The 21,645-nt window shown below is 42.9% G+C and overlaps 1 protein-coding gene across 1 annotated transcript in view; it reads right to left on the bottom strand.

Moving 5' to 3' along the window:
• The window catches only part of med1 (mediator complex subunit 1), a 45,175-nt gene extending 43,566 nt beyond the window's left edge, over positions 1 to 1,609 (bottom strand). Inside the window, exon 1 of the mRNA XM_048560511.2 lies at positions 1,462 to 1,609. Coding sequence (XP_048416468.1) covers positions 1,462 to 1,588 — 127 coding nt within the window. The 5' untranslated portion in view covers positions 1,589 to 1,609. The remainder of the gene's footprint in view (positions 1 to 1,461) is intronic.
• Between the last annotated feature and the right edge of the window lie 20,036 nt (positions 1,610 to 21,645).

The following is a 21,645-nucleotide window of genomic DNA, read 5'->3' on the forward strand; positions in this document are numbered from 1 at the left end:
ACATAAAGCAATAGATGAAGAGGGTAACCAAATCTTCCACCAGTGCCTGAAAGCTTGTGCAGGTGAGGGATTTTCAATGTGGAGCCAAAGGTGCGGGGGGTAATTCATGTCATTTAATAATTGCTTTTGAATTCAGTAAAGGGGCAGGTCACGAATACCTCCGTTATGCTTTGAGGTCCCTACCCCTGGGGTCCAATGCCCACCCTTAGGCCCCAAGAAACAAAAATATAGTTCAGGAACAGGCCCCTTCAGCCCTCCAAGCCTGCACTGACATTTTCCCCTTCCGTACTAGAACTGTTTTCACTTCCAGAATCTGTATCTCTATTTTCCCTTCCTATTCAAATATTCGTCCAGGTTCTTCCTGAATGCTGCTATTGTATCAGCTTCCACCAACTCCTCTGGCAACGCATTCCGGGCACTCACCATCCTTTGTGTGAAAAATGTTCCTCACACATCTCTTCTAAACTTCCCCCTTCACACCTTGAACCTGTGTGGCCCAGTAAATGACCCCTCCACCCTGGGATAAAGCCTTATACTTCCATTGATCCATGCCATTCACAATATTACAAACTTCTATCAGGTCGCCACGTCAGCCAGTAAATCCCAGTAAACCTTTTCTGTACCCTCTCCAAAACATCTACATCCTTCTGGTAGTGTGGTGACCAGAACTGTATGCAATATTCCAAGTGAAGTTCAATAAAGCTCCAGCATGACTGGTCTATCCTTATACTCAATGCCCCTTCCAACGAAGTCAAACATACCATAAGCCATTTTTACTACCTTATCTACCTGCACTGCCACCTTCCGTGATCTGTGGACGTTCACAACCAGATCCCTCTGCATGTCAACACTCCTAAGGGTCCTGCCATTCACTGTATAATTTCCACCTGTACTTGACCGTCCAAAAGGCCTCACCTCACGTGTGTCTGGGTTAAACTCCATCCGCCACTTTTCAGCCCATTCGCCTAACTGATCTCCATCCTGCTGTAACCTCAAGCAATCCTCCTTCCAGTCCTCAACTCCAACAATCTTTGTATGGTCTGCAAACTTACTAAGTAGATCAGATACATTTTCCTCCAAATCATTTACGTACAGCCTCCAGAACCAAAGCCCACCCAATGTTCTTACCCCTCTGGTCCATTATCCAGCCTCAGGCCTCTAACTCTCAGACCAGATGTTCACTTTCAGGCTCCTGCCCGTCGGAATGGATGCCTACACTCAAGCCCTGACCTTTTGGCTCCAATACCCATGCTTAGGCCCCTAACATCTGGGTCGAATCCTTACCCTCAGGTTCCCATACCTTGGCCCCTCCAGGGCCGATGCCCACCCAAGACCCCCCCCCCCCACCGAGGGCCGATGCCCAGCCTCAGGCCTCTGATCACCTGGGGTCTCCTGCCCTTGGAGCTCCTTGGCCCCCAGCAGACCGAGACCCCCGCCTCGAGGTTACCGGCCTTTATTTACCTGTCGCCTCTTCCTTGCTCCGCTCGGCGTGTGGCGGCTGGTGCTGGGGCTGCGGCCCGGCCGATGTGTCGACGCAGCCACTGTGGCTGTAAGAGACCGAAACGGGGAACCCCTGCAACGCCGCCATCTTCCCCTTCCTCCCCTTCGCTCGGCCCGGCCGCGCAGGTTAACGGCGTCACATCCGACGCAAGGGATCAAGACGTCACTGAAGCTGGTATATCGCCCCCTGGAGGCAAACTGGGGGAAACTGCACCCAAACTGCAATGTTTCCCCAAATTGAATAAAATTGTTCAGAAGTTCCCCCTTTTGTTGAAATTATGGATCTTTCTTATTGTGCAGGCTTCCTCCTGCTCCTCGTAAGACTCCTTTTTTAAATCTTTCCAGGAAGATAGACAGAGGACACAGATTTGTGAAACAACTGAAGGATAATTTCATTTATGCCATCCCAGAAGTGATGGAGACAAAGGAACCATGTTGTCTAATGAAAGCGATAAAGGCAACTTCATGGATAGAATTTCCACTTAAAATTTTCAAGGGGAGTGTAACTGTATCTGTAGTTATCATAATGTGGTCAACCAGAATATGATTTCTCTGATTGGAACTGTTAATCTGCCCCAATCAGTGAGCTCTGGCTGACAGATATAAACAGGTGGGTCAAGATGCTGCTTGACCTGCTGTGTTCATCCAGCTTCACACTTTGTTATCTCGGATTCTCCAGCATCTGCAGCTCCCACTATCTCGGGTCAGAGATTCTGTTCACTCTGAGAGTTGGCTCTAAGGAAGCTGGAGCAGTGTTACTGACTCTCCATGTGTAAATAAAGGGTGACTTGGTGATGGGATACCGGCCTCGTTGGAGCTATTTCAGTACCCTGTATGTGTGTGATATTACGTAGATAGTTCACAATGAGACAGGGTCGCTTGTAGCTGGGGGATTAAAATATAGTTACTTTAAAAAGTCTGGATTAAAAATTTAGCAACAACAATAGCTGTAATGACATTACTGGAATATGATGAAAATCCATGTGTTACACTAATGTCTCTCAGAGACATTATTGCTTTACTAAATTACAAGACATCGGTGACAAATTAGCAAAATGTAAAAGCAAAACTAAACTAAAAGAAAATAAAATAAGGAGATAGTGAAGTTTCACATCTCACTGCTCATCCCAGAAGTACCAAAAGGTACCGAAATGAAGCAAAATGCAGGGCTGTCAGGGTGACAGAATGCAAATTAATAGAAACTTGAAGCGATCAATGAATCCCATTTGATATGAATTGTAGCAGAAGCTGTAAGGATCCATAGAAATTTAGGGTGCGGTCAACTTGGGCAAAAAGAGTGGGATTTAATCTCATTATCATTGAGCCTGCTCTTGGCACTGGTAGGAGTTGGGAATCTCTTGTGGGAAGGATGCAGCCAGTTGAATTGGGCATGACCATGGGTGACAGTGCTTTACTGCTGTCTCATATTGCAGGGATAGCTCAGACACTGGCAGGTTCACTTCACTTTATGCTTAGGCAGGAGAAGCTGCCATTTTTTTGAAGGGAAGAAGGCCCTGAGTAGCAGCTGCAGCCCTGCATGTGGATTCTCTAAGGACATATCCGAACAGAGGTGCAGGAGTGGGCCATTCAGCCCATTGAGGCTGCTGTGTAATTCAACTACATCATTACTGATCAACTGCATCAATGTCATTTTTCTATGTTATTTCCAAAATTGTTTAATGCCACTAATCTAAAGAATTTAATTTATTTCTGTCTTGAATATGCCCAATGATTGAGCTTTCACAACCCAATCACAGCATTCCAAAGATTTACCACTCCCTGAGTATTAAAAATGTTAACTTTATGTATTAAATATTATGGTTTTCTTCATTATTTTAGATTACTACAGGATGTGATATGGAAAGGAAGAAGAAAATAACTTTTCCTGCTGGAACTAGCAATTGCTGACAATGACACCTTGGGTATAGAGAAGGAGAAGAGGAAACCTGAAAACGGACAAGAGACTGTTCTGATAGCAACTTGCCTAATGTTACCTCATGTTAATTCAACTTCCTTCAGCAGTTTGCCCCATCTCCCTGTTTGCAACGTTCTAGAAACTTGGTGTTATGTGGGACCACCAGAATGCAAATACTCTACATGGTTTGAAGTCCCTATCTGCTAATCCTTGCATTTGGCATTGTAAAAAACCAATCTAAAAACAAATAGGCAATCCCTCCACATAAACAGCAGTGAAATCACACAATTCCAGACCAGTTCAGACAAGCAAGGTATATCTTGCTCCCCAGAGGAGCTCGAACAGTTCATCCACTTCGCCAACACCTTACACCCCAACCTTCAGTTCACCTGGGCCATCTCCAGCACATCCCTCACCTTCCTGGACCTCTCAGTCTCCATCTCAGGCAACCAGCTTGTAACTGATGTCCATTTCAAGCCCACCGACTCCCACAGCTACCTAGAATACACCTCCTCCCACCCACCCTCCTGCAAAAATTCCATCCCCTATTCCCAATTCCTCCGCCTCCGCCGCATCTGCTCCCACGATAAGACATTCCACTCCCGCACATCCCAGATGTCCAAGTTCTTTAAGGACCGCAACTTTCCCCCCACATTGATCGAGAACGCCCTTGACTGCGTCTCCCGTATTTCCCGCAACACATCCCTCACACCCCGCCCCCGCCACAACCGCCCTAAGAGGATCCCCCTCGTTCTCACACACCACCCTACCAACCTCCGGATACAACGCATCATCCTCCGACACTTTCGCCATTTACAATCCGACCCCACCACCCAAGACATTTTTCCATCCCCTCCCCTGTCTGCTTTCCGGAGAGACCACTCTCTCCATGACTCCCTTGTTCGCTCCACACTGCCCTCCAACCCCACCATACCCGGCATCTTCCCCTGCAACCGCAGGAAATGCTACACTTGCCCCCACACCTCCTCCGTCACCCCTATCCCAGGCCCCAAGATGACATTCCACATTAAGCAGAGGTTCACCTGCACATCTGCCAATGTGGTATACTGCATCCACTGTACCCGGTGCGGCTTCCTCTACATTGGGGAAACCAAGCGGAGGCTTGGGGACCGCTTTGCAGAACACCTCCGCTCAGTTCGCAACAAACAACTGCACCTCCCAGTTGCAAACCATTTCCACTCCCCCTCCCATTCTTTAGATGACATGTCCATCATGGGCCTCCTGCACTGCCACAATGATGCCACCCGAAGGTTGCAGGAACAGCAACTCATATTCCGCCTGGGAACCCTGCAGCCATATGGTATCAATGTGGACTTCACCAGTTTCAAAATCTCCCCTTCCCCTACTGCATCCCTAAACCAGCCTAGTTCGTCCCCTCCCCCCACTGCACCACACAACCAGCCCAGCTCTTCCCCCCCACCCACTGCATCCCAAACCAGTCCAACCTGTCTCTGCCTCCCTAACCGGTTCTTCCTCTCACCCATCCCTTCCTCCCACCCCAAGCCGCACCCCCATCTACCTACTAACCTCATCCCACCTCCTTGACCTGTCCGTCTTCCCTGGACTGACCTATCCCCTCCCTACCTCCCCACCTATACTCTCTCCACCTATCTTCTTTACTCTCCATCTTCGGTCCGCCTCCCCCTCTCTCCCTATTTATTCCAGTTCCCTCTCCCCATCCCCCTCTCTGATGAAGGGTCTAGGCCCGAAACGTCAGCTTTTGTGCTCCTGAGATGCTGCTTGGCCTGCTGTGTTCATCCAGCCTCACATTTTATTATCTTGGAATTCTCCAGCATCTGTAGTTCCCATTATCTCTGAAGGTATATTAGAGACTGTGCACTCTGCAGCAACCCATGTTGCTCAAAGCCATTCTCCTAACCACAGTGCCCTAGTCAAAAATTATATGAAAAACTTACCACTTGCCTTGATAGGTGGACTCTAGCTCTATTCATGAACTTCAAAAATTTTCATGGATAAAAACAATGCATGTATTTGGGAGCCTAGCCAATACTTTAAACCTTCATCCTCTCTGCCAGCAGTATCCCTATCTCTGGGGCAGGACATCCCTGCTCAAGTTGTCTCTGCCCCAGCCATGTGTAATAATATTTTTGAACAGGTTGACTGGAAACTGTCTACGGTACTGTCTATACTGCACTGTGGAAAAAAAACTCTCTAAGGTGTGTCCTCAGCAGTATCTCCCAGATCTGCAGCCTTCACAAAGAATCAGGGCAGCAAGTATACATGAACATTGATATTGACCATATTTTTATTGTTGTCAAACTCCTGGAGTTCTTTACCTAAAGCCATTGTAGATGCGTCTTCACCACATAAGTTGCACTGGCTCAATAAAGCCCAACAACATCCTGTTAAGTACAATCCAGTATGTGTAATGAATGGGAGCCTTAATAATAAGGCTCATATTTTTCAAAATTGTGATGTTCTCATGCTTTAGTATATCTGTCATTGGCAAGGCCATTGTTTATTTCAGCTTTTCCTATCAGACTTTTCACTGTAGGATGGCAAGGCAATAACTGTAGAAGGGGTATAGGGTAGTCAGTGACATGATTAATGGGTTTAAAAAGGAACCATTGCTGATTCTTGTTGTTTTGTATCAGTCCTAGTATTGTTGGCCAATTGCTGTTTAGAAATTCAAAACTTTTTTTTCTGTGTCTTCAGTTTACCATTGGATGGAAATTGTCCCACAATGTCTGCAGCTCAGTAAGTTTGCATTCTATTTCTTAATGCGTTTTGTCACTCATCCAAGCAATCACATTACCACAATCTCAATGATGTGAAGATCAAAATCAGATTCAAATCACTGTTAATGTATAACATCAGGAGAATCAACTCTACCTGCTCAATTTCTCAGATTGTCAACGGTAACTAACTTAATTGAACAGTATTATTATATAATTTGGTCAAACTTTTAATATGCATCGTCATCTCCTGGAACAAAAATAATATGTCCCATCAGGTCAGGCAGCATCTATGGAGAGAAATCAAAGTTTGTGTTTCAGGCCAGTGGCCCTTCCTCAGAACTGAAGGCTCACTGGACCTGAAAAGTTAACTCTGATCTCTCTCTACAGATGCTGCCAGATCTGCTGAGCTTTTCCAGTAATTTCTGTTTTTGTTTCTGATTTACAGCATCCTCAGGTTTTTGGTACGCCCCACGTTCATTGGCGTGAAGCTTCCACAGTCAAATGCAAGTGTGAGCCCATTATCTCCCGAAGGGAGCTTGAAGTAACCCCAGATAAATTCCTGCTTTTGTACCACACACCAAAGGTCATCCTACTCTCTGCATCTCTGGCTAATTGGAGACCACACGTATCCAAAAAGGCACACATCTGCGTCACCAGGTTAATGTTACTTAGGTTAATTCTCCTGCATTTGGAGCCCTCCAAAAGGTTTCCAATGTGGCGGCCTGATTTGTTTATCTGGATACTTACAGCTTCTGAGTAATTGAAGCTGGATGCCACTGATTAAATAACTATTAGGAATTTTATTATACTATTTCCTGAAACGTCAGTAATCATAACTTTTTTTTGCTTTTTAGGCTCATTGTCTGCCTGGAAAAATGAGATTGACAATTCACTTACTGAATTAACCAAGCTGTGGTCTAGGCCCGAAACGTCAGCTTTTGTGCTCCTGAGATGCTGCTTGGCCTGCTGTGTTCATCCAGCCTCACATTTTATTATCTTGGAATCTCCAGCATCTGCAGTTCCCATTATCTTTGTCTAAAGACAAACGTCTGCTGTTCGTCAACACTTTCCTTGAGATTCTTGACAGCAGTGATACTCTTCCAGATATTGAGACAATGGTTTGTACTTTTGTCTTCTGAAATTTGGAAGTAGAGATATTGCTGCCCAATTGTTTTTTTGCATGAAGTATTTCTTTTCTTTTGGAAGGATTGATTTCAATGTTGCGAAATAAAATTTTTAAAAAAATTTATTGGACTAAAATCTGCTTAACTGCAAGCAGTCTGCCGACCTCACAAAGCCTGTGACAGGCTAAGTCATGAATATACACCAATTCTTGCAAAGGTATCTTCTAAAGCCACTTTCACACTCTTAAGCAAGACAGATGACAAACAGCGCTGCTTGATTCTTAAGAATTTAAGAACAGAAGTAAAACATGGGCAGAATTAATTTTTCCATACAAACAATCAAAACTTACTGGAATGATTGGGGGTTGTGAAATTCAAAATAAAGCTCAAGATTGGCAACAGAGTAAAGGAAATAAAATTCCATTGCATCCTAAATTTATTTATGAAGTTTTATTTATTTTATCTATTATATATAATTTATAATAACAAACTGTGAAGCTGGATGAACACAGCAGGCCAAGCAGCATCTCAGGAGCACAAAAGCTGACGAGAGTCTAGGCCTGAAACGTCAGCTTTTGTGCTCCTGAGATGCTGCTTGGCCTGCTGTGTTCATCCAGCTTCACACTTTGTTATCTTGGATTCTCCAGCATCTGCAGTTCCCGTTATCACTCATATATAATTTATAAGTTGGCTTCACCATTATAGAAAAAGAGGTGCCATCGTCCCAGAGGACTCCTCTTTTTGGCACCTGGCTAGATTACATTTCCATTATAATGGAATTCACTGGTTCAAACTACAGGAGTCAGCTGCAAGACTTTCTTGAATGAAAGAAGGAGGAACTTATTACTTTGTGTACTTGAGAAAAAAGCATGCTACACAAAGCACATCACACATACACACACAAACACAGGCCATTGAGTCATATAGCATGGAAATAGACCTTGAATTTTTTTTTAAAAAGAGAGACAGCCGCATGAAAAAGAACGATCAAGCAGTTTTAAAATTTCTTAGACTCCTTTGATTCCAGATTGGAACACTTGAGCTGTTGATTTAACCTGATGCCATGATTGTTTAATCGATGGTTTGTATCCCCATTAGTAGTGAAATCTGTAGATATTTTTGAATTCTCGATGAAAAAATGTTTGTCCAATTTGCTTTATCATTTGGCATTGTCTTCTGAGATGCTGAGAATAAAAAGCTTGGCAGTAGTGAGAATCATTCAGTTGTGCTGTTACAAATGTATTACATCTCCTCCTTCCTTTGCCAAAAAATTCATTTGTTTATTCCTGCATTCTGGATTCATTGTTTAAATAAATCTGAACGGAAAACTTTCTCCTATTTTATGAACATTTCAGGAAGGTGTATATCAAAGTGGAGATGCTGATCTAATTGACTGATCTCACTCATTTTGATAACTTGTTAATTTCAGCTCAGACTTTTATTGATTGTCTCATGAAGCCTGGCTCAATCAGGTCAGCTGATCACAGTGGCCATCTAAAGTCAGTGTTTTATCTTTTATAATAAACATTTTAGTCCATGATAGGTCACAGGCATTAGAATCTGATGATGGATGTTAAAGAATGGTAGTATTTTTGCCACTATTGTACAGTCCTATTGTACACAGAAGTCAACGTGATTTTAACTTTCTACTCTTGCACACTCCTCCACCTGTTCAAAGTTTGACCAAATGTGTGAAAGTCTCCAACCTGATCTTCAAATACTGGATTTCATGGAAGATGAGAATGCGGCATGTGTGGAGAAGTTGCTGGATCTGTTGGGAATTTGAACAGCTGTCCCACTTGGACAGTTCCTCACCTTGACACCCAGTCAGAATGAAGTCATAAAGACTGTAGCCATTCTCATCCAGTCACTCAATGGTATGAAATAAAATATACTTTGTGAAACTTACAGTTCATTAATGAATTAACTTCTTCCTTCAGCTGCCTCGGACTCAACTCTGGAATTTCCTTCTTTGACATCTCTCTTCCTCTCTACTACATTCTTGTCTCTTTTAACACCTTCCTTAAAACTACCGCTTTGATTGAGATTGATGGTTTGGTGTTAATTTGTTTTTGATGCCATTCCTGTGAAGTGCTATACATGAAGGCACTATCTGAATGCAGTGTTGAATTTGTTATTACAAAACAACTGACAGCAACACTAATAAATCCAGTTGGTTGATTGCTAACATTGTCGGTGTATCATTGAAATTTGTGCTATCAGCCCACATATTTCTGGCTGTAAGCTGACCAGTATAGATTCGAGCATTTAAAGAGATATTCCTTGAAAAATACCCTTGCTGAAAGCTGAGAAAGAGATTCTTTGAATCACAGTGTCAACAATGTTGAGTCTTATGAAACAGAGCTACAAGGAACAGACTGGAGATTGGGAGGGTTGAACATTTCCAGTTAAGGACATTTTATTACTCACCCAATTGCTTCAGATGTCTTATAATTGCTCTGGTACTGACTGAAAAAGCTATTTGACCAAAGGAAAGGTGTGGCAACAAATTGTTACGAAATTGAATGCCTGTGGGCTATCAGTGACAATTTACCATGCAAATTTAAGTTTGCTGTGAAGGAATATTTACTGTTCATTGACAATATTTGCAGACATGATGCTGGCGTGACCTCAAATGAGCAGTAGATCTTGCGAAGAAAGATCTTTCCATTGTGTCTAGAAAAGTGATGGTTGTCATGTTTGAAACTTATAATATCCTGAATGCCTTGACAAGGTCCACATGAAAAGGATGATTCCTCTTGCAGCTGAGTCCTTTCTAGAAGGGACCGTTTAAAAATTAGCAGTTGCCCTTTTAGAAGAGATGCAGAAAATAAGATTCTCTCAGATGGTTGCGTGACTTTGGAATTCTCGGAACGTAGTGGATGCAGGTTCACTTAATATTTTTGAAGCCATTATACAGATTCTTGTCAGGCACTGGGGTAAAGGCTATTGGGGTGGATTGAAATGTGAAAGGCAAAATACAAACAGCTCAACAATGATCTTATTTATTTCAGAGCAGACTTGAGACGCCAAATGGCTTAATTCTGTTCCAAATTTGCATGTTAACAGGCATAGAGAAGGATGATTAGCATTGTTGATATTTCGTGGAGCATAAATCCAGGTCAGTGTCAAATTTGACTTACAATGTGTTCAGAATTTGTGGCACTCCTTGAAACATTTTCAATCTATCTGACCCAAATTAAAATGCCTCTGCCCTGATCTTCTCTGTAAACGTCTGTAAACCTGTACTGTTGAGTGACAGCTACATACGTGTTTATGACCAGACCTATGAAGAGTTCTTTCTGGAACTGGATACTTCTGTCAAGGCAAGACCAAGGATTGGTTCAGTTCACTGAAACATGAACTGCACCAATTCCCGAGGATCAGATTAACCACAGACTTTCCTCAACTGAATGAAATCCAATTTTTAGGAGATGGAGTGTTGTAGTGGAAAGGAGTTTCTCAAAATGGCGAACTGTGACCAGTGGTGTTCCACAGGGATAACCAGGTGTGGAGCTGGATGAACACAGCAGGCCAAGCAGCATCTTAGGAGCAGGAAAGCCGATGTTGCGGGACCCAAAACATCAGCTTTCCTGCTCCTAAGATGCTGATTGGCCTGCTGTGTTCATCCAGCTCTGCGCCTTGTTATCTCGGATTCTCCAGCATCTGCAGTTCCTATTATCTGTGTTCCACAGGGATCTGTGTTGGGACCACTTTTGTTTGTGATGTACATAAATGATTTGGAGGAAAGTATAGATGGTCTGATTAGCAAGTTTGCAGATGTCACTAAGAGTGGTGGAGTAGCAGATAGTGAAGGGGATTGTCAGAGAATGCAGCAGAATATAGATAGATTGGGGAGTTGCGTGAAGAAATGGCAGATGGAGTTCAATCCAGGCAAATGCAAGGTGATACATTTTGGAACATCCAATTCAAGAGTGAATTATACTGTAAATGGAAAAGCCCTGGGGGAAATTGATGCACAGAAACATCTGGGTGTTCAGGTCCATTGTACCCTAAAGGTAGCAACGCAGGTCGATAGAGTGGTCAAGAAGGCATACAGCATGCTTTCCTTCATCGGACGGGGTATTGAGTACAAGAGTCAGCAGGTCATAGAACATAGAACATAGAACAATACAGCACAGAACAGGCCGTTTGGCCCTCGATGTTGCGCTGACCTGTGAACTAATCTAAACCCCTTCTCCTACACTATCCCATCATTATCCGTATGCTTATCCAAGGACTGTTTAAATGCCCCTCATGTGGCTGAGTTAACTACATTGGCAGGCAGGGCACTCCTCGCCCTTACCACTCTCTGAGTAAAGAACCTGCCTCTGACATCTGTCTTAACATGGTACAGTTGTATAAGACTTTGATTCAACCACATTTAGAGTACCGCGTACAATTCCAGTGCCACATTACCAAAAGGATGTGGATGCTTTGGAGATGGTATGGAGGAGATTCACCAGGATGTTGCCTGGTATGGAGGGCGCTAGCTATGAAGAGAAGTTGAGTGGATTAGGATTATTTACATTAGAAAAACGGAGATTGAGGGGGGACGTGATTAAGATCTACAAAATCATGAGAGGTGCAGATAAGGTGGATAGCAAGAAGCTTTTTCCCAGAGTGGGGGACTCAATTACTAGGGGTCACAATTTCAAGGTGAGAGGGAAACTGTTTAAGGCAAAGTTCTTTACGCAGAGGGTGGTGGGTGCTGTGCCAGCGGAGGTGGTAGAGGCAGGTACGATAGCACCATTTAAGATGTATCTAGACAGATACATGAATGGGCAGGGAGCAGAGGGATACAGATCCTTGGAAAATAAGCGACAGGTTTAGATAGAGTATCTGGGTCGGTGCAGGCTTGGAGGGCCGTTCGGCCCGTTTGTGTGCTGTAATTTTCTTTGCTCTTTATTCTTTGCATTAATTATAAGAACTTTAACCTAAGCTTCTCTATCTTCATGATGTCATCCTTTTGTAATCTCCTCCAGCCCTAAAATCTTTCCGGCCATCTTTACTCCTCCAATTCCAGCCTCTTGTGCAATCCAATTTAAATCACTCCACTGTTAGTGACTGGTTTCCAGTTGCCTTGGTCTTGAACTCTAGACTTCCCTCCCTATGTTTCTCCACAATTTGACCTCTTTCTCTTGTGTCAAGTTGCTACCTAAAACATTTGGTTACCTGCTCTAATAAATTCTTGTTTGTGAAATTTTTTGATCGGTTTCTGTTCAATGCTTTAGGCATTTTACTGTATTAAAAATAAGTTCTTCCTTTATTGTTCAAGTGCAAACTCAGCAGAGTTTCAACACAGAAAGGTCTGAATTATTCTGCTTCCTTTTCAGAACTGAATCCCGATATTCTACCTGATTTGGCTGCTAGTGTTGAGATGAACATAATACTCGTACAGTTAAAGCTAGTAAGAAAAATGTTTTGTCATTAATTCTGGTGCACAATATGTAGAGAGACATGAATTGACTTGATTTCTGGTCGCTGACCAGGATCTGAAGCACATGAAGGCTTCAGAAGACAGAACTGTTTACAATGTAAGAGATGTTTCACATACAGAGCACAGAAATTACTGTCACTTGTAAAGAATTTGAAAGACTTGCACAATACAAAAGGAAATGACGTGAGTTTTAGACTGGCAAAAGTAGTCTATCTTCAAATAAGGGATAGCACACATAACATTGTGATGTGGAAGAATTTCTTCTCTCAGAGGATGGTGAATCTGGGGAATTCTTTACCACAGAGGACTGCCAAGGCTGTGTCATTAAATATATCCGAGCCTGAGATTAACAGATTTTTAAACAGTAAGGGAATCAAGTGTTTTAAGGGAATAGGCAAGAAAGTTGTAAATCAGCCATGAATGGTGGAATAGACTTGATGGGCTGAATAGCCTACTTCTTCAATGTCTTATTAAGACCAGTAAATACTGGTAAATTCCCATTGGCCACCAATAGATTCCCTCCTGGTTTTGGCAATAAGTACCAGTAGCATTTCAGTTCACTGCCACCAAGTGGTCACAGCTCTCACTGGTAGCTCTCCAATAGCTGGTAGTACTGGCTTCTACTAGTAGCTGGGCAGTAGACCTCTGCTCTCAGAAGTTTGTATCGTTCACAATATCATGATTTAAATTAAGCTGGTTCCCCAAAACAATTCTAAGCTTTTGTCCCTTTCAACATTGATGTAAATTTTCAATTTTATTGGTGAATTAAACTCAATTTAAACAATATCTCGGGTGCAAGATTGAATGTGACACAGACACCTATAGATCTTTTTAAATTTTTATGCTTTTGCCATGAAGAACCCCAAAAAGAGAACAATGAAAATGTGAAATTTGACTGAAGGAACAGTAACAGTGCAAAGCATGTCCTGTTGGTGTAAGATAAATAATTAGCCGCAAATGTGATCAGCCTTTATTCTCAGCACAAGATGGACATAAATCCAAGAGAAACAAAGTTAGTATTGGACACCAGCTTCTCACAGCTTCTCACAGCACTGAGCATTGCAGTGCTTCCAATTCTCACAAACCATAGACCTATGATTTGACATGATGCGTGTCAAAAAAATTTTGGTCGGTGCTTCACTCAGTATGGTCAATGAAGGGAATCAATGCACCAGACCAGTGAGAAAGAAATAGTTAGAGTTCCTCCTTTCAGTTTGTGTGTGCGTTTGTTCACTATACTGAGTGATGCCATACACAGTGCAATAGTTATCTTGCATGAAAAATGAGCATTTGAGATATGGAATGTAGCTGATGCTAATGGAGTTGTCCTCTAGCTACTACCACCTACCTGCAAGAGTAAAGGAATTTGAGAGGGAACCACATTCAGAATGAGTTAACTCTTTATGTTGTTGAGGAGAGGGTCTCTTAAGTTCAAATTAAATCAGCAACTTGCACACTATATTTCTATTTGAATTGGTTTTCTAGCTGGAAAAGATTGAGAAACAATGTTTCAAGCTATTTGTAATTCACTCAAGGGATGAAGCTGAAAGTCTGGTGGAACCTCAGGAGACTCTAGTGACCCTGGCTCTTCAGTTCACAGAGAACGAGCTTCAAACAACTCAGAAGATTCTGAAAGAATTTGGAGTCCACCTAAAGAGAGAGAGGCTACAATCACACATCCATGTGATAATGGGCAAAAGGAGATACTGTCTCACATCTTCAATTGTTTATGTATTCTCAATGCTTGTGCTGAGTAAACATGATTCGTGCTATGGTCCATGGCTCTGCAGATGTCAGTTCTGAAGTTTCAGTTGTTGCCATGTTGATTTGAGGCTGCATCCTGTTCTTATCTATCTCTCGAAGATGTTGTCCTTCAGATGATAATGATGGCAATATGCTTCATTGGACACTTTTTGGCTACTTGATGTCATCTTTGATGCAGAGGGTATCTTTTGTGCTTTGTGCTTGCTTGTAGCATTGTAGAACTACAAAAAAGTACATCTTTATCAGCTCTTTGTGCGAATGAAGTGTGCATGATTTTATCATATTGTGCCCTATTATCTGTTACTTTGCTTCAATAAAATCCTTTTATCTCGTAACCATGAAAGGGGAAATAATTGCACTTCTGTAGCATCTTTCTCAACTTCAGGTCCTTTCAAAAGAACTTTACAGCCAATTAAATCCTTTTGAAGTGAAATCACTTTTGTATTGTTGAGAAAGACAGCAGCTAATTTATGTAGAGCAAGATCCTACATAGTAACATGTTAGTACCAGAAAATCTGTGATTTTATTAACGTTAATTGAGAGATGAATAGCAGTCCAATGACCATTTCTTGTTACTTAATCAGAGGAAGCATACAACAACAACTTACCTTAATCGATCACAACATAGAAAAATGCACTAATGGATATCACAGTTGCATATGCGGACAAGCACAGACCCCAGACAAATGGAGATGTTGCTATATGACCAAATGCATTGTGAAAGGAATAGCTCTGAAAGGTGGGCCTTGAATGAACAGTGAGAGATATGGTCATTAAAGGAAGCCAATCTCAAGATTATAGTTTCTTTTCTAAAGCCTTTTTAAAATCTGCTTTTATCATTATTTGCTTTATTGGTTTAGGTTCAACATTTCTTTTAGCTCTTTGCTCACCCATCATATTCTATTATTGGCTAGCGATAATAGGAATTGCAGATGCTGGAGAATCTGAGATAACAAGGCGTAGAGCTGGATGAACACAGCAGGCCAAGCAGCATTATAGGCGCAGGAAAGCTGACATTTCAGGCTGAGATCCTTCTTCAGAAATGGGGGAGGGGAAGGGGGTTCTGAAATAAATAGGGAGAGAGGAGGAAGTGGATTGAAGATGGATAGAGGAGAAGATACGTGGAGAGGAGACAGACAAGTGAAAGAGGCGGGGATGGAGCGAATAAAGGTGAGTGAAGGTGGGGAGGTAGGAAGGAGATAGGTCAGTTAGGGGAGGATGGACAGGTCAAGGGGGCAGGATGAGTTATTAGGTAGGAAATGGGGGTGGGGCTTGAGGTGGGAGGAGGGGATAGGTGAGGGGAAGAACAGGTTAGAGAGGCAGGGACAAGCTGGACTGGTTTTGAGATATGATAGGGGGAGGGGAGATTTTGAAGCTTGTGAAATCCATATTGATACCATTGGGCTGCAGGGTTACCAAACAGAATATGAGTTGCTGTTCTTGCAATCTTCGGGTGGCATCATTGCGGCACTGCAGGAGGCCAAGGATGAGCATGTCGTCTGAGGAATTGGAGGGGGAGTTGAAATGGTTTGCGACTGGGAAATGCAGTTGTTTACTGCGAACCGAACGTAGGTGTTCTGCACAGTGGTCCCCAAGCCTCCGCTGGGTTTCCCCGATGTAGAGGAGGCCACAATGGGTACAGCGGATGCAGAATACCACATTAGCAGATGTGCAGGTGAACATCTGCTTGGTGTAGAAAGTCTTCTTGGGGCCTGGGATTGGGATGAGGGTGGAGATGTGGGGACAAGTGTAGCACTTCCTGCGGTTGCAGGGGAAGGTGCTGGGTGTGGTGGGGCTGGAGGGGAGTGTGGAGCGGACAAGGGAGTCACAGAGAGAGTGGCCCCTCCGGAAAGCAGACAAGGGTGGAGAGGGAAAAATGTCTTTGGTGGTGTGGTCGGATTCCAGATAGCGGATGTGTCTGAGGATGATGTGTTGGATCTGGAGTTTGGTGGGGTGGTACATGAGGATGAGGGTGATTCTGTTTTGGTTGTAATTGGGGGGACAGGGTGTGAGGGATGAGTTGTGGGAAATGCGGGAGACACAGTCGAGGGCGTTCTTGACCACTACGAGGGGGGGATGTTGCAGTCCTTGAAAAACGAGGACATCTGAGATGTATGGGAGTGGAATGCCTCATCCTGGGAGCCGATGAGGCGGAGGCGAAGGAATTAGGAATAGGGGATGGCATTTTTGCAGGAAGGTGCCTACCTACACTCACCTTTACTGGCTCCATCCCTGCCTCTTTGACTTGTCTGTCTCCTTTCCACCTATCTTCTCTATCCATCTTTGATCTGCCTCCCCCTCTCTCCCTATTTATTTCAGAATCCCCTTCCCCTCCCCCATTTCTGATGAAGGGTCTAGGTCCAAAACGTCAGCCTTCCTGCTCCTATGATGCTGCTTGGCCTGTTGTGTTCATCTAGCTCTACACCCTATGATTGGCTAGTTTGGCTTTGTATCTTTAGCAAAGCATATTTTGCCTGAATGCTCAAGATGAACTTTCTAATTGTTTCCCACTGGTCATGTCTACCTTTGTCAATGTTTTCTTCCAAATTGCAGTCATACACTTATATAGCACTGAAATAGAACCTTCAATCTAAGTTGTCTGTGTCAACCCGATCTCCAAATTTGACCTACTCCCATTTGCCAGCACTTGGCCCATATCCCTCTAACCCTTTCCTATTCATGTACCCATCCAGATACCTTAAAAATGTTGTAATTGTACCAGTCTTTACCTCTTCCTCTGGCATTCCATACATGCAGCACCCTCTGCATGAAAAAGTTGCCCCTCAGGACCCTTTTAGATCATTATCCTCTCATCTTAAAATATTGCCCTCTAGCTTTGGACTTCTGTAGCATGGGGAAAAAGAAAACCTTGGCTATTCATGCTATCATTCCTAGTTTAATTTTCATCCTCTGATAATTTGCCTTTCCAATCTATTGCTTTGGTCTTTGTTTTACCTGTGCCATTCTCAGTCATTCTCTTAAACTTATTTAAGCTGTAATTGGTATCGTCATAATGTTCCCTAGACTTACCTGGTTTGGTTCAGGTTGCTGTCCTAGAAGATGGGATGATGCTTCTCTTGTTGGATTCTTTACAAATTGGGTAAGAAATGAGTCTTGAAGAAGCTGTAGGATCAGGAGAAAGGCTTTCCTTTTCACCATCTGTTCTTTCCAGATTATTATCTTTCATATCCATATTAAGGATTTCTTTCTCCATTCCCTCACATAAATGGTGTGTCAAATAAGTATGTTCACATTAATGTTAGTTATTTTTTATCCTTTATCACAAAACAAATGGGTTCTATGTCTATTTTAATATTAGCCATGATGTGGAGGTGCCAATGTTGGACTGGGGTGGACAAAGTCAGAAGTCACATGACACCAAGTTATTGACCAAATCACAAGCTTTTGGAGGACTGATCCTTCATCAGGTGAAGTCCAGTTCACCTGACAAAGGAGCAGTGCTCTGGAAGTTTGTGGTTTCCCATAAACCTTTTGGACTATACCCTAGTGTCATATGACTTCTGACTTTATCTTAATGTTAGACATATTCTTTTTTACAATTGCCATTGTTGTCCCCAACAAGTAAAACGACACTACCACCTTCCAAGTGGACTTCAATTATTAACCGTCAATCTCATTCATTATGTGGTCATGGCACTTTTCTCCATGCTACATGTTGCTTCTCTTTACAAATTATGCCTCAAATCTTTCCATATGGTATCAGACAGAAAATGCCCTAAATATAGGGTAGATCGGAAGATATTGCACATTAGCAGCATTGAAAATAAAACAGTTGGGGAGGGGCAGTCGGAAGCAATTGTACTGGCTCATTGCTGCAAGTGTGTGTTTCAGGACTCGCAGGGAGAAACGTTGCTGAAGGGTCTCAGTGTTCTGGATATAGAGGTGGTCACGGTTGGGGCCAAATTGGGAAGGCTTGAATGTAGACTGTAGTCCATTGGGGATGATCCGGTTCCATAGGCAGGTGCTGAGGAAGGTGATGTGTGTGGTACCTGGTTTGCTTCAGGACATGGTCGAGCAGTTTCAAGGCCGAAGAGATTACAAGAGAGTTGCAGTGGGAGAGAGATTCCCTGAGGTTGGTCCGGAGGGAGGAGGGTAACTTCTTCAGGTTAGGCATCCCTGGAAGAGGCTTCGCAGTGAGGTGAAAATCTCTGATGAAGGGTCTAGGCCCAAAACGTCACCTTTTATGCTCCTGAGATGCTGTTTGGCCTGCTGTGTTCATCCAGCTTCACACTTTGTTATCTGTGTCTCAATTATTGTTGGAGCTTGGCCACAATTTCACACAAAGCGATCAATCGGATTTGATTTATTGTTGTTTCACGCACCTGAGTACAGTGAACCATTTTGCTTTGCGAGCAATAAAGGCAGATCATAACATATAAGGACATAGGGATCATAGGGTGTTTAGACGGAGCAAAGCTGCACAGGAAGTGCACAAAAGCAAAAAGAAAACGTTATTCATGATTTTTACAGACTTAGAATTGAGGTTTAAAGGTGCGGAATGGTTGTAAGAAATATGAGAATAAGGTCTGTTGTGGAGAACTTGCAAAGAGTTGCCCAGTGCCGGTGCCATCTTGAATCTCTGGTAATGTCCAGGGTTTGATCCTTGTGCAGGGTGCTGTTCTTCGAAGTTCTGTTAAGGAGATGTTCTGGTGTTCAATTCTTACAGATTTTTGTCCTTCAGGTCTATGTGTGATATTTTTAATGATTTTTTTCAAAGTCCTTTCGTCCAAATCATGGCAAGTCTGCAGCTTGCATTCTTATCAGAAGTAGCTTCCCTGTTACTTGTTGCATTTGGCATTAAATGCCTGTTTGAAAACACAGCTTTCCTATGATTAACTCCTTAATTTCTTTTGGTGGATAATCAATTGTTGGCATGGTATAAGACAGCTTGTTTATCAAGCAGGTATAAAAGTGATTTTATTCATGTAATTTCCACTCCTGGACATGGCTAATTGCTTTCAGCTTCTGTACAAATTTGTTCTTGTCTTTAACAGTTTATCAACAGAGTTGTTGCTGCTTCTTTCTGTGTGTAACAGTTTATCTTCTGTTGATTTTTTTCATTTCAAAATATACTTTATTCATAAAAGATATCTTCATATATTTATATAGTCACATATACAGTTTGGTTCTGTACAGTAGCATTTCAAGCAACCAGACTATATTTACATGTATTTGAGGCACCTGGAGGTTCTGATAACTTCATATACATCCAGTCTGTCTGCGCCACCCCACATTGCTCTTGAAGCAGCTGTGGGAGGGTTAAGACCATCACACTTCTCCTTCTTGAATATATCTTTGCAAAGGGAGTCTGGAGAAAGATGCACTGGTTTTGTCAAGGTTCATTCTGAGCAGATCTGTGACATAGGACTCTGTGCTCTACGGTCTGTTCCCCAAGACCCACACTGAGACAAACATTGAATGTGCCTGGAGGACCATCAACTTGGTGAACGATGCTCTTTGATTGCCCGTGACTAGTTGGTCTTCCAGAACAAGGAGATGACCTCGACTGAATGTTGCAGACTGGCATATTCCAAGGTTCAGGACTGCGGTTGAGGGATGTGTGAAGGAATGGACAGCCGCTGCCAAGGCCCAGTGCGGAGCGACTGAGCTCCGAAGTCTTCGTGCTGAAGTTAAATGAGGGTCATTTTAGTTAACTTTTGTTGATTCATCAATCCATGAATTGTTTTTACATAAATCTATAAATCACAACTGGGATAGCTCTAAGGCACAAACTGATCATTTTCTCTGCATGTTGTTGCAATTAGAAATTAATTTCCAGGTAGTCATCAAAATTCAAAACAAGATTCATTGCCAATGAACTCTGTTGAATTTAATGCACAAGCTCTCTATACTAACCATGTGCCCAGTGGGAAAAAGTATTCAAAGCACAATAATTCCTGGAAATAAACATACAGTTTGTAATGGAGCACAGTTCTCAAGAATATAATATTGGTCAGACCAATTTGCATGATTTACAATAACAAGGTGTGGAGCTGGATGAACACAGCATGCCAAACAGCAGTTTAGGAGCACAAAAGCTGATGTTTTGGGACTACACCCTTCATCAGAAAAGCATGATTTACAGGTTTGACTGTTTTTCTCTTTCAGCAGAGCTATCACAATTAGTGCTGAAGCCAACCCAAGTGCTGACTGTACATGAAAATTAACTAAACAAGAAGTCTGCAGATCACAATGGGATATGTGTCATTAAATTGTATTTGTGCTGTGCAGAGTGAAAAGCAAAGGTCGGATTGAGGGCAACTGCAAAAAGACCCAAAACCAAAGGGAACAAGCAACAAGACCTGCCAGTGTTGGAGTCTGAGATAACACAGTGTGGAGCTGGATGAACACAGCAGGACAGGCAGCATGTTAGGAGCAGGAAAGCTGGCGTTCTGGGTTAGGACCCTTCTTCAGAAATGGGGGGGTGGGGAAGGGAGCTCTGAAATAAATAGAGAGGAGGAGTGGGAAGGTAGGTGGGATGGTAATAAGTGAGTGCAGTTGGTAGTGATGGGTATTGGTCAGAGAGGTGGACGAACAGATAGATGGGGGAGAATCTGGACAGGCCAAAGAGGCAGGGATGACAGCATGGATTGGTCATGGGATGAGGCCGGGGGTGAGGAGATTTGGAAGCTAGTAAAGTTCACATTATGAACGGCAAATGCAGTAGACTAGATTCTGGGAAGTGCAGGTAAAGTGTTGTCGTCATTGAGTAGATTCCACTTCTACACATCATGGGTTAAAATGCAACTTGATCTATAGATATATGCTCCATGCCTGAACTGTACCCCCTCATTCTGGGAGCTGTCTGTTTTGAGCCTAAAAGGCGCATTGCAACAAGCATACATCATAGCAATTGCTTTCCTGACATTCAACTGCAATTGTGCTGCACTTGAGACTAAAAAGGAGAGGTGGTGAGGGAATACCATACAGTTCCAAACTGACTCTGTGGGCATGCGATCACTGGCCCAAAATTAGATGTCCTAAACTGACCCACAGCCAGAGCAACCAGGCCTGGTAGAGAATTGGCCAAACTAAATTAAACAGTGGTCAGCAGTATCAGCTACAGAGAACAGTGGAAACAAAGATCAAAGAAGTTCTAAAAGTTCAACAGAAGCAAGTTACAACCAGTCCAAGTGTATGTTTTGGAGAAGTGTCGATCAG

Source organism: Stegostoma tigrinum, chromosome 31 (genome assembly GCF_030684315.1).
Source record: "Stegostoma tigrinum isolate sSteTig4 chromosome 31, sSteTig4.hap1, whole genome shotgun sequence".
Lineage (NCBI taxonomy): Eukaryota > Metazoa > Chordata > Chondrichthyes > Orectolobiformes > Stegostomatidae > Stegostoma > Stegostoma tigrinum.